Source organism: Rhamphochromis longiceps, linkage group LG16 (genome assembly GCF_057381845.1).
Source record: "Rhamphochromis longiceps isolate RC_006_pf linkage group LG16, R_longiceps_female_GT1.1, whole genome shotgun sequence".
Taxonomy (NCBI): Eukaryota; Metazoa; Chordata; class Actinopteri; order Cichliformes; family Cichlidae; genus Rhamphochromis; species Rhamphochromis longiceps.
This window is the reverse complement of record NC_140572.1, coordinates 2364411-2386187: the sequence shown is the minus strand read 5'-3', so window position 1 is coordinate 2386187 and position 21777 is coordinate 2364411. Positions and strand designations below refer to the sequence as shown.

General features: G+C 47.6%; 1 protein-coding gene across 4 annotated transcripts in view; it reads right to left on the bottom strand.

The window, feature by feature from the left end:
• Nucleotides 1-21777, bottom strand: part of kalrna (kalirin RhoGEF kinase a) — a 152887-nt gene that overhangs the window by 62996 nt on the left and 68114 nt on the right. For all 4 annotated transcript variants that reach the window (XM_085384695.1, XM_085384697.1, XM_085384696.1 and 1 more), the window contains 12 exons: nt 19401-19592; nt 19107-19276; nt 13732-13906; nt 13238-13490; nt 12108-12274; nt 10716-10835; nt 9872-9940; nt 9630-9779; nt 9396-9545; nt 4134-4248; nt 3897-4012; nt 893-1015 (listed from right to left, as the gene is read on the bottom strand). In XM_085384695.1, the coding sequence (XP_085240821.1) occupies nt 893-1015; nt 3897-4012; nt 4134-4248; nt 9396-9545; nt 9630-9779; nt 9872-9940; nt 10716-10835; nt 12108-12274; nt 13238-13490; nt 13732-13906; nt 19107-19276; nt 19401-19592 (1800 nt within the window). The remainder of the gene's footprint in view (nt 1-892; nt 1016-3896; nt 4013-4133; nt 4249-9395; nt 9546-9629; nt 9780-9871; nt 9941-10715; nt 10836-12107; nt 12275-13237; nt 13491-13731; nt 13907-19106; nt 19277-19400; nt 19593-21777) is intronic.

Below are 21777 nucleotides of genomic sequence, written 5' to 3'. Positions count from 1 at the left end.
TGCTTGTTGCTTTTCCTCAGTCGTGGTCTCTCAGCAGCTGTCTGACCATAAAGGCCTGATTCACACGGTCTCCTCTGAACATGCAGAGATGTGTCTGCTACTGGAGCTCTGTGTGGCATCTATCTGGGCTCTGATCTGAGCTGCTGCTAACTTGTGATTTGTGAGGCTGGTGACTGGGATAAACGTATCCTCAGCAGCAGAGGGACTCCTGGTCTTCCTTTCCTGGGGCGTCCTCATGTCAGACAGTTTCATCGTAGTCTTGATGGTTTTTGCGACTGCACTTGGGGACACATTCAAAGTTTTAGCAGTTTTCCGACTGACTGACCTTCAGTTCTTAAAGCAATGATGGGCTGTTGTTTCTCTTTACTCAGCTGATTGGTTCTCGCCGTAATATGAATTCTAACAGTTGTCAAACAGGCCTGTCAGCTGTGCACCAACCTGACTGCTGCACAACACAACTGATGGTCCCAACGTCATTAAGAAGGCAACAAACTCCACCATGAACCCTGACAGGCTCACCTGTGAGGTGAAACCTGAGAGAAGGTTTGCAGCGCTGTCAACAAAGAAAGAGTAGAGTCTAAAATATGAGACTTTAGAGTTTTTTACAGAGCTTTGCTACATAATTCTATAAATCTGCTTCAGATATTTGATGTCTTCAGTTTGTATCTACGATGCAGAAAGTAGTAAAAACAAAGAAAAACCATTAAAGGAGAAGGTGTGTCCAAACGTTTGACTGGTAGTGAAGTTCAAATACAAATCAGAGTGTGTAGGGTGAACATCTGTCTGTTCACACACACACACACACACACACACACACACACACACACACACACACACACACACACACACACACACACACACACACACACACACACACACACACAGGACATACTTTGGCACAAAGTCTGAAGTGATGGTAGTCATTGAGAAGCTGCTGTGTTTCCTCGCTGCTGTCACCGGGTGACGTGTGCGTGGCCAGGTAAACCTCACCTGTCTCCTGGATCCAATCCAGTGCCTGCACACAACAACACAAAAACACCACACATAGAGTTGATCCTGCCCCTTTGTGTTAACTGTGCCTCTCATTCCTGGTGCCAGAGGATTGTTGGAAAAGGTGATCACGAGGGCAGTGGACCCCGGGGCGGTGGCCCGATGTCCATGATGCCATTAATGGACATAGAAGCGCTGAGTGGGCCGAGGAGTGACACAGCGCAACGTATGTTGACCTCTTGACCTCGTGGTCAAGAGACGGAGTGTGGAGATCAGGGAAATATTTTACAGCTACTATTCATAACCATCATTACCATTACATTAATGATCATTTCATTAAAGCATTTATTCAGTAGATTACACATGTTCTTAGTTATGATTATTACACCTATCACAGAGAGTCTGGTAAAAGGCCAGAAGCATCAACGGGCGGGGTGAGGCCGAGTGCATTTTGAGGTCGAGACACACACGCAAACAGTAGTTGGACTCATGTTTAGGTAAGAGTTCAAATATTCAAATAATAGTTTGCAAAAGCTTGTAGCTGCAAAATGATGTCTGCATAAGGGACAGTTTGCTCCAGGAGATAAGCGAGAGTTAGAAGATTAATAGGAAGCACCTGGCCTCGAGACGGAGAAGATGTCCTTTTAGATGTGTCGAAAGTCGTCAACAGAACATCTGTGCTTTTGAAACTTATGCATGTGTTGTATCTGCTTTGACGCATGAGGGGGCGTCATAAAAGTAAACCCTGATGGTATAAAAACAACTGCTTGTGTATCATTGGGCGGCGATCGATGCTGTCGGTGTGCAGTGTTCATCTCCCCACGCGTGTGTTCATTACAAATCATTGTTTGACCGACTCTCCAGGACCAATTGTTGTTTTTGTGCTCACCCTCAATATTTGAACAGTGGTAACACTTTATACTAACCAGTATTAAAAAGCTGAACGTTCATGAAACAGGCTGCTGCTTAACCATCAACGATCTTTATAAACCATTAGCAACATTTTAATTTATCTTTGTTGTTTTTGTGAAATCAAAATATTTGACATGCACAAGGTTTCCTTTAGCTTCTATCTTGTGATGCAGTATTGAGTCTCACACCACACTGTAGTGCTGAAAACAAACAAACAAACAAACAAACTTTACCCAAATCCTGATCTGCTCCTACAGCTAACCATGGTGCCCAAACCTGACAGCCAAGGTAAGCTAAAGAACTACAACGTGAGAGAAACAGGACACAAACTGTGCTTTCTAGGACTTTCCACCACTGCCACCCTCAACATAGACACCAATGCAAAACCTCCTAGAACCACCAGAGGGCGTCGATCCTCCACAACAGCAGTAACAGCAAACAGGTTACTTCGTGTCACAATTTTGAACAAAGCTTTGACCGATGATTTAGATCAGCAAACTATACACCGGCTACCTCATAAGTGAGTATAGAAGAACATCATTTGGATAATGATGCATTAGTTATGCTGAAATACAGGAGGTATAAGAAAGAGACTCGATGTTATTGCACTTTGAAACTCACAGTTTCAGCTACAACAACACAAGTTGTGATAGGACAGTAAAACACAGCGTCCACAGCACCAGGCTGCAGCAGACATTCAGCCATTCATTTAATTTTCTTAAACTCAACGAGGATAAAACTGAAATCCTCCTTGTTGCTCCACAGTTTCCCTTCTCCTCGGGTTCAGAGCCTTGGTGTCATCAGACCGTTCACTATGCTTTAAATGTCACATCAATAATCTCACTGTTCTATTTCCATCTACGTAACATTAACAGATTACGTCCTTTTCTTTCCACACAGCATCCATTCTTGTCCACAGTCTCGTCCATAGTCTCCCGCATTGACTGTTGTAATTCCCTCTTGCATGGTCTCCCCCATAAACCCCTCCATCAGCTTCAACAGGTTCAAGACTGTGCTGCTGACATGATCAGCAGAACCCCTCCTACCAGCACATCACTCCTGTCCTGCAGGAACTTCACTGGCTCCCTGTGAAAATCTGGATAATATACAAACTTCTTCTGCTCACCTTCAAGGCCTTCATAACCTCGCTCCTGCTCACCTCTCTGCTGCAGGCTGTGGAAGTCTCTGCCCACATATAAGAAACACTGGTTCCAGTTTAAATCTCTGCTCATCTGTTCGAATCTGCATTTTCGCTGTGAACTTATCGTTTATTTTATCTTCTGCTTTTTGTTTTTCATTGTTCTTCGTTGACATTGTTCTATTATGTGTTTTACTGTGAAGTGTCCTTGGATGTCTTGAAAGGTGCTTTTAAATAAAATAAATGCATTATTATCCTCTCCCGTCCGCACTGCTCTGGACTGTCTGCAGCTGGTCTGACTCTGCTGCACACTTCCTGCTTTATTTGCTCACATCAGTTCTGGACCCTGTGTGCAGCTACGGCCCCTCACTGCTCTGCACAGCCAGCTACCTGCCCGCTGTAGCCCGTCTCATTGCCCAACACATCTTAACAAACAGCCAAAATGTGTGCAAACAATAAGTGTTGCTAGGCAACGTGGACTATAGTGTTAGAATGACAACCCTGTACGGCTCGAAGCACAACTGGTTGTATGAGTTTGAAAACATCCAAAATTCCCAATATACAAACACATATTTGAAAAAGTCATGAAATATGAAACGATGTGTTTTTAACAGCGTTGCATGAACTTAACTCAAACAGTGTTTATAGGTGCACTGCAAACTCTACTCATTCTGTGCAACGTTGTAATAATCACCCAGTGTTTACAGTACTAACCTTTGTCATTTTATTGTTTCATTACTGCAAATAACTATCAATGTGCTACTTATTAAAAAAGGTTACTATAAAGCGTTACCCAGAGCTACGATGAGCCTCGTGTCAAAGCTGAGCGTTCGTTCTTTGGACTTCACACACTCACCTGTTTGGCGCTGCGTTCAAACACCAGATACTGCTGACACTGGTCCAGCCGTCGTTTCTTTAATGTCCAGAAGTGAAGGACTCTGTTCTCTCTCTGCAGCAGCTCGTTCAGAATAGCTGCGCACACCAACACAGATCAGGGACAATAATCACAGAGTTCATCCCTAACTGCTACACAACCTTCCTAACTTGCCTATCATGGACATGGACACACACACGCTGCATCAGCAGCACTGACCTTTAACCTGTTGCTCAGGTCCCCTGGTGTGACCGGCAGCTCCAGGCATGCTCACATTGTTCCTGTGAATGTACTTCAGAAACACCTCTGCATTCCTCCGGGCCAGAGTGCACGCCTGTAACACACCAACATCAGTAAACATGCTGCTTGTCTGTGCAATGTCTATGTGTTTGCTAATAAGTGCTCAAAGCTGTCAGGGACATCCAGATGATCAGACCAGATAATGTCCCTGACGCGCCCTTTCTAGGCAGGAACACCAGAAAACACCAGGATCCACAGAGGCTGGGTCTGAAACACCCGGTGTAAAGGTGCTGCTGAGACAGTCCAGCACCAATGTTCCCTCTAAGCTGCACACTGCTGGCACGTCTCTGCGCACAGAAAATCTGAGTAGCGCACAAAAAAAAATCTGACCTGAATTGAAATTGAAATGAAAACTTCAACAATCCTGTTCTGCAGTGTTAGTCAGTGACTGGCTGCTCCCGTATGGGATCTGAACGATGCCACCTTATCCCACAGTCCAGCCAATGATGTGATTCACATTCGTATATACGCAGCTGATCAACATCGCTGACAGGCTCTGACAGCGTCCTTATGTGCAACACCGGTGTTTTAGCAAAGCGGCTGATGTGGAGTGAAGCCACGTTAATGACAACGTGCACAACCATTGGAGATGTGAGCAGGACAGACGGAACAACTGACGGACAAAGTGTGGACTTTGTACCAGTTTTTAAATTGTGTTGATCGGCCACGTAAAACCAGAGTTATGATAAAATATCTGCAATGTTTGGTTTTCTTCCTGAATACTGTCGTTGTTTATACTTTATATAGAAACTGCGTTTTATAAGGAAAACACTCAAAAGCCTGTGAGCTAAAACAACACCAAAAAAACCAGCCTTTCCTATTGGTGGAAAAATGTACCTCGTGGACCAATCAAAAAATGATATGGCAACATGGCATTTAGATGTTTAGGGAGGGGGAAGTTTTAGGAGTGACGGCGTGTTTGAGATGTGACAGATTTGCCACGTTTAGCCTGTTTGGAGTCTAAAGTTAGTGTGTTGTCTTGTGTAGTTAGTGTGTAGTTAGTGTGTAGTTAGTGTGTAGTTAGTGTGTAGTGAGTGTGTAGTTGGTGTGTAGTTAGTGTGTAGTCAGTGTGTAGTCAGTGTGTAGTTAGTGTGTAGTTAGTGTGTAGTTAGTGTGTAGTCAGTGTGTAGTCAGTGTGTAGTTAGTGTGTAGTTAGTGTGTAGTTGGTGTGTAGTTAGTGTGTAGTCAGTGTGTAGTTAGTGTGTAGTTAGTGTGTAGTTGGTGTGTAGTTAGTGTGTAGTTAGTGTGTAGTCAGTGTGTAGTTAGTGTGTAGTTAGTGTGTAGTTAGTGTGTAGTCAGTGTGTAGTTGGTGTGTAGTTGGTGTGTAGTTGGTGTGTAGTTGGTGTGTAGTTAGTGTGTAGTTAGTGTGTAGTTGGTGTGTAGTTGGTGTGTAGTTAGTGTGTAGTTAGTGTGTAGTCAGTGTGTAGTTAGTGTGTAGTTAGTGTGTAGTTAGTGTGTAGTCAGTGTGTAGTTAGTGTGTAGTTAGTGTGTAGTTGGTGTGTAGTTGGTGTGTAGTTGGTGTGTAGTTAGTGTGTAGTTAGTGTGTAGTTGGTGTGTAGTTAGTGTGTAGTTGGTGTGTAGTTGGTGTGTAGTTGGTGTGTAGTTAGTGTGTAGTTGGTGTGTAGTTGGTGTGTAGTTAGTGTGTAGTTAGTGTGTAGTTGGTGTGTAGTTGGTGTGTAGTTGGTGTGTAGTTAGTGTGTAGTTAGTGTGTAGTTGGTGTGTAGTTGGTGTGTAGTTAGTGTGTAGTTGGTGTGTAGTTAGTGTGTAGTTAGTGTGTAGTTAGTGTGTAGTTGGTGTGTAGTTAGTGTGTAGTTAGTGTGTAGTTGGTGTGTAGTTAGTGTGTAGTTAGTGTGTAGTTAGTGTGTAGTTAGTGTGTAGTTGGTGTGTAGTTAGTGTGTAGTTGGTGTGTAGTTAGTGTGTAGTTAGTGTGTAGTTGGTGTGTAGTTAGTGTGTAGTTAGTGTGTAGTTGGTGTGTAGTTGGTGTGTAGTTGGTGTGTAGTTAGTGTGTAGTTGGTGTGTAGTTAGTGTGTAGTTGGTGTGTAGTTGGTGTGTAGTTAGTGTGTAGTTAGTGTGTAGTTAGTGTGTAGTTAGTGTGTAGTTGGTGTGTAGTTAGTGTGTAGTTAGTGTGTAGTTAGTGTGTAGTCAGTGTGTAGTTAGTGTGTAGTTAGTGTGTAGTCAGTGTGTAGTCAGTGTGTAGTCAGTGTGTAGTGTAGTCAGTAGTGTTGTTGTGTGTCAGAACAATGAGGCGCCTGCTGAGTGTTACAGGTGTTACAGCAGTGATACATCTGCTGCTGTCAGGCCTGCAGGTATCAGGCTGTTGTTCTCCTTCATCTCATAGTGGACAGAAATTATTTTTGGAGCTGCACAAATAATTTGTGTGGCATCAGATTTGATGCAGAACAGCTGATTGTTCTGTAAATAGTTTGAAATGTTTGTTTAAAAAAACGCCTTGGCTGCATTTTTAGGTAAACAGCTGCAAAATACTTTGTTGTTTGCATAACTCAGTTACTTTTTTGAAGAAGTAACTATATAATTAATTACCCAACATTGGTCATTATATATTATATTTTGCAGACAGAGTTACAGACTCTCTCCCAGACCACAGACTCAGACTCATAATACAAGCCAGAGCTTTTAAAAAATAAAAAAAAAAGTTGTGTTTTCAAAATTGAAGTTCAAGTTATTTTTACTTCCAATAGTGTTAACATGCTACACAGGTGATGAACAAGATTTTTTAAATTTTCATTGTAAGTGGGCTAAAGCAGTTACTTAAAAGTAGTCTAACATAAATGCTGTAATCTGATTACTTTAATAAACCATGTAACTTGGATGATTAGATGCTGGCGTGACCACAGTGCACACGTCTGCTGTTGCTCACAGTGGTCCAAGGGACGCTCAGGGAGACACATGAAACATTACAGGGAACATTGTTCAGCACATTACAGCAGGGTGCAAGATGCTAGCAGGCAGGGTGTACATGGAACGCCATAACCAAGTGGCCGGCATAGTGTACAGGAACATCTGTGCCGAGTATAACCTGGAAGTCCCGAGGTCAAAATGGGAGATGCCCCCAGGGTGGTGGAGAATGACCGAGCTAAGATCTTGTGGGACTTCCAGATACAGACGGACAAAATGGTGGTGGCTAACCAACATAGTGGTAGACAAGCAGCCGCTGTGATAGGTGTAGCTATACCGAGTGGTAGCTATAGCAGGGAGGAGGAACATGAGAAGCTGGAGAAGATGTGGAGGATGAAGGCAACAGTGGTCCCCGTGCTAATCAGAGCACTTGACCATCAAGCTAGGTGAGTGGCTGCAGCAGGAACAACATCTGAGAACTCTGCGATGAAGAGCACAGTCCTAGGAAAAGACCCTGCAGGACTCTCCAGCTCCCAGGCCTCTGGTAGAGGACACTAGCTTGAAGTACAAAGATGCCCGCAATGCAAGTGGGAAACTTTTATACAGTGGGGCAAAAAAGTATTTAGTCAGCCACCGATTGTGCAAGTTCCCCCACTTAAAATGATGACAGAGGTCAGTAATTTGCACCAGAGATACACTTCAACTGTGAGAGACAGAATGTGAAAAAAAAAACCATGAATCCACATGGTAGGATTTGTAAAGAATTTATTGGTAAATCAGGGTGGAAAATAAGTATTTGGTCACCTCAAACAAGGAAAATCTCTGGCTCTCACAGACCTGTAACGTCTTCTGTAAGAAGCTTTTCTGTCCCCCACTCGTTACCTGTATGAATGGCACCTGTTTGAACTCATCATCTGTATAAAAGACACCTGTCCACAGCCTCAAACAGTCAGACTCCAAACTCCGCCATGGCCAAGACCAAAGAGCTTTCGAAGGACACCAGGAAAAGTATTGTAGACCTGCACCAGACTGGGAAGAGTGAATCTACAATAGGCAAGCAGCTTGGTGTGAAAAAATCAACTGTGGGAGCAATCATCAGAAAATGGAAGACATACAAGACCACTGATAATCTCCCTCGATCTGGGGCTCCACGCAAGATCTCATCCCGTGGGGTCAAAATGATCATGAGAACGGTGAGCAAAGATCCCAGAACCACACGGGGGGACCTGGTGAATGACCTGCAGAGAGCTGGGACCAAAGTAACAAAGGTCACCATCAGTAACACACTACAACGGCAGGGAATCAAATCCCGCAGTGCCAGACGTGTTCCGCTGCTGAAGCCAGTGCATGTCCAGGCCCGTCTGAAGTTTGCCAGAGAGCACATGGATGATACAGCAGAGGATTGGGAGAATGTCATGTGGTCAGATGAAACCAAAGTAGAACTTTTTGGTATAAACTCAACTCGTCGTGTTTGGAGGACGAAGAATACTGAGTTGCATCCCAAGAACACCATACCTACTGTGAAGCATGGGGGTGGAAACATCATGCTATGGGGCTGTTTTTCTGCCAAGGGGACAGGACGACTGATCCGTGTTAAGGACAGAATGAATGGGGCCATGTATCGTGAGATTTTGAGCCAAAACCTCCTTCCATCAGTGAGAACTTTGAAGATGAAACGAGGCTGGGTCTTCCAACATGACAATGATCCAAAACACACCGCCCGGGCAACAAAGGAGTGGCTCCGTAAGAAGCATTTGAAAGTCCTGGAGTGGCCTAGCCAGTCTCCAGACCTCAACCCCATAGAAAATCTGTGGCGGGAGTTGAAAGTCCGTGTTGCTCGGCGACAGCCCCAAAACATCACTGCTCTCGAGAAGATCTGCATGGAGGAATGGGCCAAAATAGCAGCTACTGTGTGTGCAAACCTGGTAAAGACCTATAGTAAACGTTTGACCTCTGTTATTGCCAACAAAGGTTATGTTACAAAGTATTGAGTTGTATTTTTGTTATTGACCAAATACTTATTTTCCACCCTGATTTACGAATAAATTCTTTACAAATCCTACCATGTGGATTCATGGATTTTTTTTTTCACATTCTGTCTCTCACAGTTGAAGTGTACCTCTGGTGCAAATTACTGACCTCTGTCATCATTTTAGGTGGGGGAACTTGCACAATCGGTGGCTGACTAAATACTTTTTTGCCCCACTGTATATACATGTTATTAGTTGTGTAGAACATGATGGCATCATCTGCATACGTTATTTATCAAACAAAACAAGCCCAGCAGCCTGCTTTGTTCTTTTAGACAGTGAGACATGAAATCACCTTGAGGAAGGCTTCTTTCTGCTCCAGGTGCTTACTGATCAGAGGCAGGAGGTGGTCGCTGTCGGATGAACTTCCCACTTTGTCGTGTGTGCCGCACCAGTCTTCATCGCGGCGGTACTCCTGCTCCAGGCTCTCCAACACACTGCACACCTGCACAGACGCACAAACAGTTACCTTCCTGTTGCTGATGTAAGAAAACAAAAACAGCGACGGTGGAGTTTGCTTGAAGTGCACCTGTTCAGATGTCTTGTAGAAGGCTACGGATGCATTGACCAGCTTCAGACGGTCCTCCATCTTCAGCATCAGTTGCTGCCAGTGCACGGCAACCTTCTCAGCACAGCTTCGAATTGCCTCTGGATCATAATGACTCGCCTGTAGCATCATCTGACAAAAGCAGCAAAAGAGGTCAGAGCTGTCAACTACTGACGACGGAGAAATGAAGGGAAACAGTTAGTTAGGCATTAAAGAAGATTCACCTCAGCTTTTTGTTGGACCTGCAGAGCACTCTGATGTGTCTTCTGAAGAGAGTTAGCATGGAACAGAGACTGGAAGAGAGGAGATTTGGTTATTATCTCCACTTTCACTCAGTTCAATATACCATTCCTAACATGCCTTTGTGGAGGTCTACACAAACACAAGGCTTAAAGGTTAAAGGGCCTCTAAAACTTTTAAAATCTCTTCCAGGCAAAAAGAATCTTTAAAGTTCGACTCTGTGCCAGAAAAGATCATTTACAGCTTTGATTACAATTCTGATGATTAAGCTGTATTAAAATGATCCTAACATTTCATTCACTGTTTTATTTAAGTTAAATACAGCAGTAAGGAGGCAAAAGTTTATTTTATATTGTTGATCATATTGTTGTGCACGAGTGCGTGAGCCTGGGTACACAGCAGCACATCAGCAGGAAGATGCAGGAGTCATATCATCAAGACACACACACACACACACACACACACACACACACACACACACACACACACACACACACACACACACACACACACACACACACGCACACACCTTCAGACTTCTGTGGTCAGCTATTTAAAGTAACACCACAGTGACAGCACTTAAAGGATTTACTGTGTGTGTGTAAGTGTGTGTGTGTGTGTGTAAGTGTGTGTGAAGCAGCTGTAACTGTTCAAACTCAGAGCAGAATGTAAACGACTGAGGTAAGCCTGGTTCACACACACACATCACAAAGAGCACCTCTGTGTCACTGCGTGCACATCTGCTACGATTCAAACCAGCACACACTGAAAAATTATTACTCCTGTACAGTAAATAATTAGGCCGTGTGTGTGTGTGTGTGTGTGTACCTCTATAGCCATCTGGAACTGCTCATGCTCCCTCTGAAGCTGCTCGGCCTCAGACAGCGAGCTGGCGTTGACCATGCTGGCGTTCAGCATGGACTCTCCGTTACGTATCCAACCCAACACCTAGACAACGAGTCAGACACCATGACAACATACGACTTATATAAACATGCAGGTGTATACACGCTGTGGCGGGAAAGCCTCCCTCACTAAAACCATATCTGTACTAATAACATGTAATACGTGTGCGTGTGTCTGCAGACGCTGTGGAGCTACACGAGTGAAGCTCGGGAAACTCCAGCTTCAGTCCTGCACGACTAACACGCGCAAACATCTGGGAGCGTTTATCATGAGTAATGTTTTTATTGACACACTTACTGAAACATCTTTAATAATGTGTAATCAGAATATCAGTAGGACTACACCTCGGACCTTTTGTGTGACATGCGTCATTCTTAACAAAAGGAAACTTACAGCAGTGAAAGGTCAAAGGTTATTTTGTGCAAGTACAAATAAATAGACTGTTTTTGGCTTTGACTGATGTCTTAATGGACACACTTGCACTACACGCATTATGTTAGTCAGAGCTTCAACTACACGACACACACAGCTTCTGAGAGTTTACAACAACTAGTGTTGATGCACCTGTGACATGCATGTGCTCCTCGGGTTACATTTCTTTGTAACACGGTGAAATCAACGCGTTCACATCCCAAAACCTAACACATGACATCATGTGACTGTGGCAGGTAGGAGGCACGGCCCGACCCCGATTCACCGCTCAGTGACATCTTCCCTCGCCGGCTGCAGCTCTCCGCTCACAGCTCGACATCCACATCAACAACAATCATTTACGTGCAGGGGGGAGTGATTTCGCTCAGGCGCGCCAACCTCCAACCCCATTCTGTTGGTTCAATCCAATCACAGGGACGCGCAAGGTTGCCTCAAAACATGACAACCTGTGAGTGTTATGTGTGTTTGGAGTGAGAGTGGTCCTGTGGAAGATGACGTTAGCCATGGCAGACGAGGTGCCTCATCTATTCAAGGTTGTGAACTTTACTGACGAGTGATCTCAGACAGGATAGCAGTGAGGGTGTGTGCCTGCGTGTTATTAGCACGTTGGCATGAGCTTAATAAATGATTCAGCTGTATCCATTTGCAGCAGTAGCAGTGTGTTTCCTGTCTACACACACAGCCTGGCTGTTGTTCCTGTCACTTCTCCAACATCGAGCAGCCTGTTCAAAACGAGAACAGTTGATAACAACGTTGCTCTAGTTGGACTAGGATCCAGCTTTCTCTGAGTCTCGATGTTTTCTAGATCTGGGACAACAAACTGAAGCTGCATAGCAAAGTAGGTTAAAGATGGAGTCGTCCCTGTGAGTGCCATGCCTTCACCTGTTTAACTTCTCCCTGCAGGTGGCGCAGCTGAAGAGTCTGCTCCAGCCGCGTGTGCGTGTGCTGCACATTGACCTCCACCTCCTGCTGCTTCTCATGCAGGAACTCCAGCAGCTCCTGAACCTGAGAGGCCAAGTCCAAGTCCTTCTCTCCCGTCAGCTCGATTCCTGTGACAAACACACACGTTCTGCTTCTGTCATGTCAACAAATTAGTGTAAAGGAAGTTTTGGAGAACCTCAGAAACCAGAGAAATGCTGCTATCTAAGAAAGGATAAACAAGCCGAGCCCTGTTTTCAGGATCAGAGAGACTGTATTTATCCCCAGAGGGCAATTCATTTGTAATTTGTATGCATTTGGTAAAAATAAGAAATAATGGTAAATGGCCTGTGTTTGTATAGTGCTTTACTAGTCCCTAAAGCACTTTACACATCCACACATTCACACACTGGTGATGGCAGCTACATTGTAGCCACAGCCACCCTGGGGCGCACTGACAGAGGCGAGGCTGCCGGACACTGGCGCCACCGGGCCCTCTGACCACCACCAGTAGGCAACGGGTGAAGTATCGTGCCCAAGGACACAACGACCGAGACTGTCGGAGCCGGGGCTCGAACAGGCAACCTTCCGATTACAGGACGAACTGCCAACTCTTGAGCCACGATCGCCCACGTGACAAAGTATGAATTGCTGAATAGCTGCAAACAGAAAAGATTCACCATGTTGCATCTTAAGGATGCTATATTCCCATTTAACTTTTTACTTTCACTGAAAGTGATTTTGGGCTTCAAACAGAGCGTTCAGTTTGTGTGGCGATTCAGAGAGACTGATCCCACCTGGGACCAGAGTAGCACTCTGTTAGTGTCAAGGTCAAGTTTAGTTATGCTGCACAAAGTGCTTTCCCAAAGTCAAATGCACAACAATGATGGAATCCAAATATAACAGAGAAAGATTAATACGACTAAAACAACAAGGACTAAGGCTGTGAGCACAAAAGTGTGTGGCTCAGTGTGCACTAAAGGCAGTGGATAAAAAAGTCTGGACCTGCCACAGAAAGGCTCTGTCAGATTCAAGTTCAGACCTCATGGTTCACTCCTGCGCGCTCATAGAGGAATCATGTGTGCGTCCCTTACCTGAAGCCTGGACCTCCATGATGTACTGGTGCAGATCTTGACCCTGCTGCATCACCTCATAGGTCATGTTGTTCATGGCTGCTTTCCTCTCTGCGTGCCGCTTCAGCCGCTGTTCTGCCAGACCGATATCCTCTGAGCCGGCGGACGAGGCACCGCCTCCCCCGCTGCTGCTGCCGCTGCTAGCGCCCGAGCGGCTGGTGTCATTCAGCTGACGAGACAGATCCTCGTTCCAAGCGTCTAGTTCTGCCGTGACCTGCCAGAACGGGAAAAGCGAGCAATCATAAAGATTCAAGTGAACAACAGAACACAGCGAGAGCCAGACCTGGTCCAGCAGCTGATCTGAGCACTTGGTCCTGACAGACTTGCTGACAAAACCTCAAAATTAGCAAAATATGTTTTTCTATTCTGCTCGGTGAAAGAAAGCGCATTGATTGGCGTTAACACATCACGTCTAGTTAACTGTACGCACTGAGCCAACATTCCTCTTGCCTGACCTCTATCGTGTACTGCTCAAAGATGCGAAGCTGCAGAAAGATGTCCAGCTTGATTTTGCGTTCATGGAACAGCTCCTCCATCTGGCCCTGGGCTTCATCCAGCTGCTGCAGCACACCCTGTATGTGCGCAATGGAACTGCAGTGTGGCGTCTTATTGGTGGACATGGCTGCATCCCTGCAAAAACACAGGATACAGGAGGAGACGATTCAAAATGGTCCAACTCGTCTCCAAACTCGAGGATGCGTGTGCTCCTGAGAACACCAGTACAGAGGTCATATTTCTCTGTGTTTAGAGTAGCATGAATGCTGCCTGCTCCACTCTGTGTGTAGATGAAGAGCACACACACACACACACACACACACACACACACGGCCATGTCTGTTATCTTTGTGAGCGCATTCCCAGGCTTCTGCAGCTCTTTGCAGACCCTACAGAGTAACCGAAGCACCGCCAGCATTCGTGCTTGTGCACGATGCACTATGAGTTTATAACCTTGTGGTGGTGTCGTGTTATTTCATATCCAGTGCCAGAACAGAAAAAAATACAAGTAAAAATAAAATAGGCTGATTATTAATTAAAATATTATTGATCATTTGGAGAATAAAGCTGTAAAGACACTGTTGCTTCAAGACAAGCGGCTGCTGTTCCCTCTGAGTTACTGAAATCATGCTTCACAGTTGGTTTGAGTAAGGAAGTGTGGCGGAGGTGTGGTCCCGGGCGCGGCTGCAGGGGAGGAGTGGTGCAGTGGGCTCAACGGGGCGGTGCTGGAGATGCCGGTGAGAACAGCTGATGGCGATTTGGACTGATAATGGTTTCCTTCCCTTTTTATAGTGAGACGGAGAGGAGCGGAGGGAGAGGGAAATCAGCTGGGACCGACAGCTGTCAGACTGTGTTCATATCATAACCTGGGAAAACTATGAATAAATGTGGAAGCTGGTGATAAAGACCTGTGTGTGTGTGTACCTGTGTGTAGTGCATTTCACAAGTGGTGCCGAAACCCAGGATCCGGCCGGCGTGGGGATGTCCGACCCACAGGCTGCGCCGACCCACAGGCTGCGCCGCCCGCCCAGCCTTTGCAGTTTCTGGTGAAGATGTGCCAAGACCAAGCGGCGGCCCAGCGGGCTCACCTGGCTGCGCTGCAGGAGTAGGCGGACCGGCAGACTCTGGTTCTGGAGCAGCTGGTCGGAGCCGCTGCCCCGCCGAAGCCTCCGCCGCTGTCGGTGGCGATGCCCCGGATGGGGGACGACCCCCAGGTTTTCCTGGAGACTTTTCGTGCCACGGCGGAGGCCTGCCAGTGGCCACAGGGGGAGTGGGCTCCGCGTTTGCTTCCTCTGCTGTCGGGGGAGGCTCAGACGGCGGCCCTGAGTCTGCCGCCGACCTCGAGGAGCAGCTTCCAGGACGTGAGCCGGGCGGTGGTGGACAGGTTGGGGCTCACCGCTGAGGATCATCGCCAGCGGTTCCGGGCCTGTCGGCTAGCCGCGGCGGATTGGCCGTTTGCTTGGGCCCGGCAGCTGCATGACGCGGCGGTGCGCTGGCTGCAGCCGGGATCGTCAGAGGGCGAGACGCTGCTGGTGGACAAGGTGGTGCTGGAGCAGTTCGTGGAGGGGCTGCCTGCGGAGACGGCGAGATGGGTCAGGTGCCACCGTCCCGCGAGTCTGGAGGTGGCGGTAATGTTGGCGGAGGACCACCTTGCCGCTAAAGCAGGAGAGCCCGGGGACAGCGGCCGGAGGCCGAGCAAACAAGCCCCAGTGCCGGCACCGAGGCGCCGGGTACCTGCGCCAGGGCAGGCAGAGCGGGCGCCGGCGCTGAGCCCCACTAATCCTTTTGCTGCGTTTGTGCCTTCCCGGGGATCAGACATGAGCAGTGCCGCCCCTGAGCCACGGAGAGCAGCACAGACACCGGGGCAGGAGTGCTGGAAGTGCGGGCAACTGGGACACCTGAGGAGGGACTGTCCTCTGATGGAAGTGGGGCAGGTGTTCCGCGTTGCCGGTGCCCCAGCACCCTCTCCCGGTCCAGGAGGGACATACAGCATTCCGGTAAGGACTCGAGGGGGTATACACCATGCTTTGGTGGACACGGGCTGCACGCAGACCCTCGTGCACCAAGGCTTGGTTCGCCCCGGGGCATTGCTGGAGGCAGAATGGGTGGAGGTGAAGTGTGTTCATGGTGATGTTCACAGGTATCCCATAGTGCCGCTGTTATTAAAGTATAAGGGCAAAACGCATAGAGTAACGGCTGCGGTTAGCCCGCGCCTGTCCCATCCCCTAATTCTGGGCACGAATTGGCCAGGGTTTCATCATCTATTGGGACAGTATGCGGGGATGCAATCACAACCGTTAGTAGCATGTAGTGTCTGCGCGGCGCTCAGCGGTGACGCGGGATCATCCGACACTGACTCCGGGGAGGGGGAGACGGCGGGTCCTTCATGGGAAGCCCCGCCGGCTCCGGAGGTTTCCCCCACGGGTGATTTCCCACTGGAGCAGTCTCGTGATGGCACCCTACGCTCAGCCTTTGACCAGGTGATTGAGATTGATGGTCACGTGGTGCGCCCTGAAGCCGTGCGGACCTACCCGCGCTTCATTTTATCAAAAGATAGGCTATATCGAGTGAGTCGTGACACTCGCACGGAGGAGACTCACACCCAGTTGTTGGTGCCGCAGGGCCGCCGGGAAACGCTTTTCCAGGCGGCCCACTATAACCCCATGGCAGGGCATATGGGACACGAAAAAACTCTGGAGCGAATAACGGCCCGATTTTATTGGCCGGGCATCCGAGCGGATGTGCGCCGTTGGTGCGCGTCCTGCCCGGACTGCCAACTTGTTAATCAACCGGCCATACTAAGAGCGCCTTTGCGCCCGCTCCCACTCATAGAGGTCCCGTTTGAGCGCATCGGCATGGACCTCATCGGGCCGTTTCATCGGAGTGCACGCGGCTACCGCTTTGTATTAGTCCTGGTGGATTACGCAACGCGGTACCCGGAAGCAGTTCCGCTGCGCACCATCTCGGCTAAGAGTGTGGCCCAGGCACTGTTTCAGGTCATCTCCCGAGTCGGAATCCCGAAAGAGATACTGACTGACCAGGGCACGTCGTTCATGTCTCGCACACTGCAGGAACTGTACGAATTACTGGGCATTAAATCTATTCGGACCAGCGTCTACCACCCTCAGACGGATGGGCTGGTGGAGCGGCTGAATAAGACTTTAAAGTCCATGATTCGTAAGTTCATTAACGAGGATGAACGCAATTGGGATCACTGGCTAGACCCTCTGTTATTCGCAGTGCGGGAGGTGCCCCAGGCCTCCACGGGATTTTCTTCCTTTGAACTACTGTTCGGCAGGAAGCCGCGTGGGGTGTTCGACCTGATTAAAGACAGCTGGGAGGAAGGTCCGAGCCCCGCCAAGAATGAGATTCAGTACGTGTTGGACCTGAGAGGGAAACTCCACACTTTGGGGAGGTTGTCACGGGAGAATTTGCTCCAGGCTCAACAGCGTCAGCAGCGCCTGTACGACAGAGGGGCTAGACTCAGGCAATTTTCACCGGGAGACAAAGTGCTTGTATTACTCCCTTCTTCCAGCTCGAAGTTGCTCGCCAAGTGGCAAGGACCCTTTGTGGTCACACGGCGAGTCGGGGACGTTGACTATGAGGTCACTCGGTCGGACAGGGGAGGGGCCACGCAGATTTATCACCTCAACCTCCTTAAAGAGTGGAGAGAGGTTGAAACCGCTTCTCTGGTGAGCCTGGTTAAGGAGAGAGATGAGTTGGGGCCTGAGGTGCCAAATTCCATCATTCCTGCCTCCCTCCCTTGTGATGACCATCTCACACAGGCCCAGAGAGTGGACGTTGTCGCGTTACAACAGCGGTTTGCAGATGTGTTCCCCCCCCTGCCCGGCCGAACGTCTCTCATTGAGCATAATTTTGTAACGCAGCCTGGCGTGACGGTGCGTTCACGGCCCTACAGGCTTCCTGAGCATAAACGGCAAATCGTTCAGAGGGAATTGGCTGAAATGCTGAAAATGGGAGTGATAGAAGAGTCGCACAGCGCCTGGTGTAGCCCCATCGTTCTGGTGGTAAAGAAGGATGGGTCTATACGGTTCTGTGTCGACTATCGCAAGGTGAATGAAGTGTCACGTTTTGATGCTTATCCCATGCCCCGGGTCGACGAGCTCCTGGATCGGCTGGGCACGGCCCGTTTTTTCACGACACTGGATTTAACCAAGGGCTACTGGCAGATTCCCTTGTCTGCCGAGTCCAAGGAGAAAACGGCCTTCTCCACTCCGTACGGGTTGTACCAATTCGTTACGCTTCCGTTCGGCTTGTTCGGAGCCCCTGCCACCTTTCAGTGCCTCATGGACCGGGTGCTGCGTCCGCACGTTGCATATGCTGCTGCCTACCTGGATGACGTGATCATCCACAGCGACACCTGGGCGGAGCATGTGCCGCGGTCCTGGAGTCCCTGAGGAGGGCGGGGCTCATGGCCAACCCGAAGAAGTGTGCGGTTGGACGGAGGGAGGTACAGTATCTGGGGTACCACTTGGGGGGCCGGCAGGTGCGTCCACAGGTGGAGAAGACGGCGGCTATCGCATCCTGCCCGCGCCCCAAGGGGGGGGGGGGGGGGGGGGTGTAGGGTCGGCCGGACGGCCGGAGGAGCGGAGGGAGAGAGAAATCAGCTGGGACCGACAGCTGTCAGACTGTGTTCATATCATAACCTGGGAAAACTATGAATAAATGTGGAAGCTGGTGATAAAGACCTGTGTGTGTGTGTACCTGTGTATAGTGCATTTCACAGGAAGGAAATGATGTTTCATTAGCACATAAACACAGAGTGCTGATCAGTATGAAGACGGGACATGAACGGCTGGTACTGGACAGATGCAAAGGCACAGCAGTTCCACCCTCCTGCAGTAAAGAGGCATTTTATAAATCAACTGTAAACTCTGGACTTTCCCCCAAAGATCATTTCAGCTTTTTTCTCAAAATGATCGTTTTTTCTTTTACTGGTTTCTTCCAACCAGTTCACTTTTACAGCTTTCCAGCTGGATGCTCCAGTTAGTCCAACACTTGTCTGTTGTCCTGTCCCGGTGTCCGACAGGATGGATGGAGATCAGCTGTGCGGGTCCTGACACCACCCCTGAACTCACTGCTCCACCCCTCCTGTTTCTGCTGCTATCACTGTTTCTGTTATTGTGCTTTGATTGAACATTTTGTGTAGTATTTATGTGTCTGTGTGTTTTTATGACATTTGCAGTATTGATGCTACAATCTGAGATGCTCTATTAACTTTAGAAATCCTCATTTCACTACTTCAGTTGTTAGTTGGTGTCAGCTTCTCTCTTTCGCTCTAATACTGTCACAATAAGAAGAGTATGACTGTTACCTCAGCTGCTGCATTAGTTCCTCTCCCTCTTTAATCACATTGAGCGTTGCCTCCAGTGTGGCTGTTTGCTGCTGCTGGAACTGCTGGATCAGAGTCTGAACTGAGTCCACAGAATCGCAGCACACATCGTCCAGCAGCTGCTTCTGCAGCTCCTCCATCCACGACCATAGCTGGATGCAGACACGCAGACAGAAATGATCGTCAATGCAAAGAGAGTGAATAACTTCAGGCTGATGCTTCAACACACATCTATCACCTGTCTCTACATGGAATAAATAGCAAAACTGTCCCCACCTCCTTAGTGTGTGTGTGGAAGGAGACAGACATGTCAAGCAGCAGCTTCCTGTGTTCCACCCGGCGGACAAAGTCCTGGATTCGCACTTCCAGGTGTCTAGCTGCCTTGTAGATTTCCTCCGGGTCACACTCTCCTGTCTGCGCAAGCTGCTCGGCTGCCTCCAGCAGCTTGTCTGCGTTGGTGTAAGTGTTCTGCAAGGTAGAGAGAAACATTCCCTTAGTTTGGTATAATGAACCACAGCTGGCAGTGCACGATACCAAAAAGCTGAGCGCAACCGTTTTTTGGTGCAGTTTTCCAGTTTTTATACTTCAATGTTTTTATCGACATTTCCAGCGTTTTAAACAGTCGCCCTGAGCAAACAAATTCAGATACAGACCAACAATTGAATTCTGCACTGCTGTCCAATCACAGTCTCCATACTTTTTCAAACCCTCTGCCTTTCCTCTGACAGTCCAGGTCAGTTTGTCCAACATAACATGTGACCACTTTTCCTTTTGTCTCCAATGATTGATTCTTCCAGCCCCTAAAAGTCCAAAAATCAATACATATTGATGAAGCAGGGCTCTCTGGGTAGATGCCCAGCAGACAGTGTTTGCACCACCTGTACTCCAACTGTCACGATACCCGGAGACAGATCATGTGTTTTGTGTGAGGAACCAAACGCCGACCACAGGACACAGACTGAGAGAAACTGAGGGCGTGCCGTTTATTAAGGCACACTTACAAACTGAGAAACACCGACACTGGGAAGAACTTATACATAAACACAAAACCCGGATCACTAGGAAAACCTTGGAAATGTTGACATAAGAAATCTCGCAGTGCAGCAAAGGTCAGGGGGAAACTCGCACAATATACACAGACAGGAGGTGATCGGGGAGTGGAACCACATGGGGAAACAAATTAAGAGTGAGGAGACAGAGGGAAGCTCAACAAAGACTGTCAAAATAAAACAGGAAACACAGAGATGCCGACCTGAGACACGTGGGCACGACACGGAGGCAAAGCATGAATCATAATGAAGGAAAACCACAAAACTCAAATATATCAGAAGAACTCAACTCGAGGTTCACAGGAGCTGGAACCAAAGACCCAACAACGTCTGCACTAGCATCTGTCAGGATTTGTGGAGCTCCGGACAGTCTCACACACACTGACGTAAAGTAAGTAAAGTACCCAAATACTTCAAACAAACATCAGGAATATCAGGAGACCACCAATTCAGTTTTCAGGGGTAAGGTCTCATTGTCATTGACTCCTGTAATCATCTCAGTCTTGTGTGGACGGATTGTTCCCGGGCGTTTAAACATCTTAATATCAGTTTTCATTGCCTGTAACCTGTTACTGACAGACTCTTGGTCAAAGGCAGCAGTTACATTATAAACACTGAAATGTGTCTTTCTTTATCGTTTGGTCTTCACGGTGTAGGAGCTGTGGTTCAGATGTGAACGACTGATGTTTGGTTTAAATAAACTGTCTCAACTGCAGGGATTTGAAAAAAGAGCTTCTTAGAGATATCAAAGTTTAGACACAGCCGATCATACGGGCGCTGTTTGAATGAAGAGCTGCTATGTTCTGAAGCCTTTACTCGCCCATAGTTTAAAGGCTCCTAAAGCTCTTCCTGCTGAAAAGGATGCATTATTGCATCAGGATAGACTGGTGAGAAAACACGGTTTGGTGAATCCTTAAAATGTTCAAATGGTTGTTTTTATATCGGGTTTAATTCTTAAAAAATCATGAACATGAATCAAAACATGAATCCTCCTTTTGCATTTTTAAACAGTGATTTTGTTATTTGAGAATCTCTTTCCTCTTGATGTAAATATAACATTGATCCGTCCGTTCTCTTCCACTTATCCTTTTCCAGGGTCGTGGGGAGTCTATCCCAGCTGTTTCAGGGTGAGAGGCGGGGTACGCCCTGGACAGGTCGCCAGTCTGCTGCAGGGCTAACGGTGTGTTCACACCGTAACACCAAGACACAGACAACATTCACACTTACACTCACACCTATGGGCACTTCAGAGTAACCAATAACCTAGCCCCACTAACTGCATGTCTTTGGACTGTGGGAGGAAGCTGGAGTACCCGGAGAGCAGCCACACAGCAGGGAGAACATGCAAACTCCACACAGAAAGACCTGATGCTGGAATTGAACTCAGGACCTTCTTGCTGTGAGGCAACAGTGCTAACCACTCATGATTTTGTATAATTTATTCCGAAAACTGTCCAAATGCATCACTTTGTTTTATGAGGTTGAAGATCAAATTTCAAATCAAATTCAAATTCAAATTTTATTTGTCACACACACACAACCATACACAGTATGACATGGGGGTGAAATGCTTGTAGCTGTACAATGCCCGACCATTAAATGAC